Genomic DNA, 6,000 nt, shown 5'->3' with positions numbered 1-6,000 from the left:
TTTTGACATGATCGAAAGCTTAATCGGTTTCCAGAATGTTTTACCAATTCATTTTTTTAAAGAAGAGATTTTATTTATTTATTCATGAGAGACACACAGAGAGAGGCAGAGACACAGGCAGGGGGAGAAACAGGCTCCATGCAGGGAGCCCGATGTGGGACTCGATCCTGGGACCCCAGGGTCACGCCCTGGGCTGAAGGCAACGCTAAACCGCTGAGCCCCCCCGGGCTGCCCTGTTTATACCAATTCGAGGCACATCGCTCCTCAGACGAAACAGCTTTTCGGTTATCTCGGAGGACAGACTTGAGTCACCGACGGCGGCTCATGGACGTGCCACCTTCTGCGGTAACTCCGTGTGGTCCTCGGGCCAGGGCCTTCCTTCCAGGGCCAGGCACCTTCCACCGTGGCCGACCCCATGATGAGGTTGTAAGGTCTCAGACGGCCCCAGCCGGTGGGTGGCCTCTAGTCTTGGGAAGGTAGAGGACCCCTCTGGGGACACACTTTGGGTTTAACAAAGATGACCGGGCCTTTCCTCAAATGTTGTCTTTTAGGGACTGTGGCTACTACAGGAGAGTGTTTCTGGAATGTTAAAGGGTGATGTTCACTAGCCTAGATGAAGGGAAAGTGGGTAATTCATTGATACATCACATTTGAAGGGTAATTCAAGTTTTATGGGTGGTCCTGGCCGGTGGCTTGGAAGTGACCACGGGTGATGGAGCGCGAGTGACCCTGGGTCATGGGTGCGAGTGACCACGTGGGCCCTCGGAAGTGAGCTGCAGGAAGCGACAGGGCATCGTGCGGGGCACCTGAGCTCCCAAGCCGCGGCCGTCAGACTCTATCAATCAAGGCGGAGTCTGCACACCACCCACCCTGGACACCTGACACACGTCCCTGCCCCGAGGGACAGAGCAAGGCCCAGGGACTGCTCAGGAGAGAGGGACGAGGGACGAGGGCCATGATTGCTGGGAGCGGGCTCCCACCCCTCGGGACATCAGACCAGGGGACGCCTGTAAAGGACATCACTGTTCTGCTGGGGCCTTGGACACGCATGCGGGTTGCCAGGAGGATGTCGCATCACGTGTGGGAATTGTACTGTGGTTGTGTCGGAAGATGACCCTGCTCTGCAGAGACACCTGCTTTTGGACATGACGTGTCCTCACATGAGTGGGGCCGGGGCGGACAGCAAATGTGGCAGAGGCTGCGGCGCCGGGGGGCAGGGGGGTCGAGCAAGCCACCGGCTCTGGGGCGAGGCGCTCCTCGGGCGCCCAGACTCGAGTGAAGACGCGGACCCGGGGTAGAGATCCATCGTGCTACAAATGTGGCAACACCTTTTTTATTTAGAGTAAGATGTGTTAACATCCAGCATGACAAAATTTGTACAAAGTTCACAATTTAAAAATGAAGTATCACTGCAACTTGTGATTCCACACATTTATAGCAAAATTAAAGTGTCAACAAACCCATGCCGTGTAGTACAAAAATAAATGAAACTTCGGTTCCACAGACAGCACAGTAAATATTCATACAAAATTCTGTCTTAATAAATGATTACTTAAGTTAACTTAGAAATGATAATGAACAATAAGTTATAATAAATAGACTCTGATGACTCACAATAATTCCATATGAAAGGTCAGCATTCTAATATGTGACACTTTGTGATCCCTATATAATAGTCACAGATAACTTTTGATTTGATATTATGTACCAACGTTAGATGAGCAGCAGATTTGTGCTTAAAACCCCTTTCCATTGTACATAGGTGATAACAAGAAGAATCCAAAACTGATACTACCTATCACTCTACTAAAAGCATTACTATATTGGCAAAGAAGCTGCAGACACGACGCGGCGGGGAAATGCATATGCCCATATGAACAACGGGGGCCCTGCAGGGAGGGGGCCCCCTCGGGGTATATGGCATCAGGTGACAAGAAGCACCTTGCTTCAGCTCTCGAAAGGCAATTCTGAGCATGGCAGCTACAACTAATCGCACAACAGAAAGAGGGCGCTCTCCAGGGAAGGCGCTGCAGAGCCCCGGGGAATTACATCATCTGTCCCAGCTAGTTATTCAAGTCCTCGTGGAAAACTGTAAGCGTTTGTACAGTGAGCAGTATAAAGTGCCGCTGGGATGTACATATATTTATACATATATATACACCGAGGTTGAGTATTGTATCAGAATATTTGCTGTGAGATCCCTGTAATCTCCCGTAGCAACATCGTCGGGTCAGCCGTGAGGGCTCCCCTCATCCTCCCGGGGTCAGCCTCGCGAGGCCGCTGACCCCAGCAATTGCACACCTCCGTACGGATATATAGGACAAGGTAAGTGCAAATAGTCGACTGGCACGTTGTGGGGACAATGACCCTGTAAGTCCTGTTCTGCTAAAAATATTTTTTTTTATTTTTACAAAACCCATCTTTTTTTTTTTTTTTTCATAACAAAATTTTAAAGTACTTCCGTACTTCCTGCATAACATCAAGACATGGAAGGAAGAGATGCTGTCACATGTAACTCAAGTCAACACCAGAAAACACAACACGCCGTCCTAGGGACTACTCAGAAGGGGGACGTGGCAATCAAAAGTGGTCGTATGCATACATATAGTGCAGTCACTGGAAGAAAACAATCCCATCTCCAAGTGTAAGCAAGTCTAAGATGATCTAGTGTAAAGCAAAAAAAGTGCTCAAGTATAGATAATTACTCTTAAAATCTGATTGCATTCATTCTTAGAGTAGGTCGTGACAAATCAAACAGCAAGGCTATGCAAATGCCACGTGGTCACCTGGTCTCCAAGGGGAGTTGGAACAGGAAGGTCATTTGCGAGCAACTCTGCCGGGGACACGGGGACGGACGGGGGCGGCCGCTCGGAGCCGGCGGCGGGTGTCCTGCCCCGCAGAAAGCGCGTGCAGTAGCTCGCGGACTCGCACACCATTTGCCTTATCCCCCGGCCGTGGAGGAAAAGTCACAGCAACAACGACAGTGATCGCTTTTAAGAGTGGAGAGAGGGGAAATAAATACTCTTAAATTAGCTCTGAACTAAAAGGAGAGCACACAGGTTCTGTGAGACACACGCCATTGCAGTGACAGACGGTTCAGAGGGGCACCGCGCTCTCGGGGACATGGGGTAGGCTGCTCCAGAGTCTACGGACACTGCAAAGGGCAATCTTCGCGCGGTCCGTCTCTAACAAGCCCCTGTCTGAATAGGAGTTCCCAGAGTCACACCATGCAATGCTCAGGAGTTAACTTAAAAGTGCTGTTTAAGCTGCTTTGAATCTTCTGCCAAATTTCCATGGCTTGATGTTGTCTTACAATAAATTACTTATCTCATCTCTTACAGTTAATCCATATGCCATTTCCTTGGAATGCAAAAAACCTCATTTACTGCCCCCACCATACACCATCCTCCTAAAACAAACAAACAAAAAAATCACATAATATTTCCAAGCATTGTTCAAAAATAAAGCATTTTTTGCAACCAATTCTTGCTATGAAACAATATGCACACAAAATGTATTTCTTAATTCCATAAAATCCTCCAACATGAGGCAAAATGATAATGTCTAAAAAGTGGCTGCAGGGCCACCACATGATCATTCAAAGCTGTGGGTTTTTTTTTTTTTTGTTTTGTCCATTTCAGTTCAAAATACTAAAACATTTAATCACTAAAGCATTAAAAAGAATTTACACTCTATTTATTTTGATCAGCTTACCTCTTCAGAAATATATATACCCCCAAATGTGCATACAGTAGCAGCTATAAACGTTACATGGCATGTCACACTATGTCAGCTCATATGAAACCGTACAAAATGTGAATGTATTCAAAAACTATTCTGCAGGTAACTATCTTTAAAGCAAGACATAAAATCATTATGAAGTCTTGTAAGCATAACACTGTTTCAAACAGAAATAAGTATATGACACTCTCTGGTGAGTCACAGCAGCAAGAGGAGCGGGTGGCTCCCTTTCAAACAAGATCCCGCCACTACAGCAGCTGCTCAGACCTGGATTCCTCTCACAGCGTGCTTTATATTTTCCAGTAGGGCTTTATTTTCTGGGCTCTGATAACGGTCTTGATTTGTATACATGTCCGTCAAAGTAGTCACGTATGCATCAAAATTTTGTTCATTGATTGGATCCTACGAGATATTAAATAGTGGTTCATACACAACTTTTATTTTCTGAATAGGATATTCACATCAGCATAAAATAGCATCTATCACAGCTCAGCGCCACTGTCTTTACGCTACTCGAGCGGCCTACTCAGAGCTTACTTCATCTTACGGGGTGCACGGGATCTGCCCCACCGAGGCTTCTGGCCCTTAGCCGTGCGGTTTGGGGGCGGTGACCGCCAACATCCACAGCGTGGAGAGCCACGAACACAGCCATAGAGACAGGCCTCTAGCTCACGCTGTGCTTTGCGGAGGACCGCCGGCGCCGGCGGGCGCCCTAGTCACTTACCATGTGCGGCAGCTGGATATTGGCTAGACTATGGATCAAGGACTGGCTCAGGTTGGCCAGCTCGTGCAGGAGAGACTCGTTCTGCTGCTCGATCACCTTGTTCTCCTCCTCGATGGTCTTCAGGCTGCTCTCCATCGTGGTGATCTGGAACGCACAAATTCGAGTGACATGTAACACAAGGCAGGCCACCGTCGCCCCGTGCCAGCAAAACCTTTCTTTCCTTCTTCTTTTTTACATTTTATGTATTATTCATGAAAGACACACAGAGGGGCAGAGACCCAGGCAGAGGGAGAAGCAGGCTCGCTGCGCTGCGGGGAGCCCGATGGGGGACTGGATCCCGGGTCCCTGGGGTCACGCCCTGGGCCTGAGGCAGACGCTCAACCGCTGAGCCACCCGGGCGTCCCAGGGAAAACCTTTGTGCTTGAACAAAAAGGCCTCCGTGGGGACAGCCCGTCATTGTAAGGGTTCGGCGCTTATGCATTTGATTCATCACACGTGAAAGTTGGGTAACGGGAGTCTGGGGAGGCTGTTTCTGGGGAGCGGCTCAGGGGCGGTGTGCACTTTGATTTAACATTTTAAAAGCTCTGCTGTCCCGGAGCTGGGATGACGACAGGCTGGCATCTCCCCAGGCCTGCCGGGCCCTCCTCCGGGGCCAGCTCAGCGGCGTCTGACTGCCGCAGGAAGTCCTACACTGTGAACGTCCTCATGACACAGGTCACCCACTTGGCCACAGCAGCCAGCGCCCTCGGTTCACGGGCAGCGCCGGCCTCTGCTCTCCTGTCACCCCCTCCTGCGGCTGCTCCGGGAGCAGGCGGGCGGCCCCCTGGTCTGCAGGGGCCCTGGGGTCCCACGCAGCCGGCTCCACTGGGGCCCACCCCGCGTCCTCCCACTTGATGCAGGGAGTCAACTGTGCTCGGTCAGGGGTGTTCCTGCCTTCGGGCCCTCCTCCAGCCAGACGACCAGCACCTGCTGGCAGCACAGCCAGAAATGTGACACACTCCGGAAATGTCCTGGTGCTGGCTCAGCGCCCAGCGCCCAGGCCCCAGGCCCCAGGCCCCGCCTCCCCCCTCAGGCACTTGCCTTCCTGACCTCGGCCTCTGCCTCCTTCTCAAGGTGCTACTTCCCTGACCTGCCTCCCTGACTCCAGCCCCCTTCTCCCTGCCCCTGGCCCCACCTCCCTGTTCCTACAGCCACACCTCCCTGCCCCTGGCCCCGCCTCCCTGCCATCAGGCCCCTCCTCCCTGCCCCAGAGCCACGCCCCCTGCCATCAGGCCCCTCCTCCCTGCCCCAGAGCCACGCCCCCTGCCATCAGGCCCCGCCTCCCTGCCACGGCCCCGCCTCCCTGCCATCAGGCCCCTCCTCCCTGCCCCAGAGCCACGCCCCCTCCACGGCCCCGCCTCCCTGCCATCAGGCCCCGCCTCCCTGCCTCAGAGCCACGCCCCCTGCCATCAGGCCCCTCCTCCCTGCCCCAGAGCCACGCCCCCTGCCATCAGGCCCCTCCTCCCTGCCCCAGAGCCACGCCCCCTCCACGGCCC

General features: G+C 52.3%; 1 protein-coding gene across 29 annotated transcripts in view; it reads right to left on the bottom strand.

Moving 5' to 3' along the window:
- Nucleotides 1-1,317: 1,317 nt before the first annotated feature.
- MYT1L (myelin transcription factor 1 like) overlaps nt 1,318-6,000 on the bottom strand; it is a 404,915-nt gene continuing 400,232 nt past the window's right edge. For all 29 annotated transcript variants that reach the window (XM_077844293.1, XM_077844273.1, XM_077844291.1 and 26 more), the window contains 2 exons: nt 4,466-4,609; nt 1,318-4,143 (listed from right to left, as the gene is read on the bottom strand). In XM_077844293.1, the coding sequence (XP_077700419.1) occupies nt 4,003-4,143; nt 4,466-4,609 (285 nt within the window). In that variant the 3' untranslated portion in view covers nt 1,318-4,002. The remainder of the gene's footprint in view (nt 4,144-4,465; nt 4,610-6,000) is intronic.

Source organism: Canis aureus, chromosome 12 (assembly GCF_053574225.1).
Source record: "Canis aureus isolate CA01 chromosome 12, VMU_Caureus_v.1.0, whole genome shotgun sequence".
Taxonomy (NCBI): domain Eukaryota; kingdom Metazoa; phylum Chordata; class Mammalia; order Carnivora; family Canidae; genus Canis; species Canis aureus.
The sequence above is the reverse complement of the archived record's forward strand: the minus strand, read 5'-3'. Positions and strand labels throughout refer to the sequence as shown.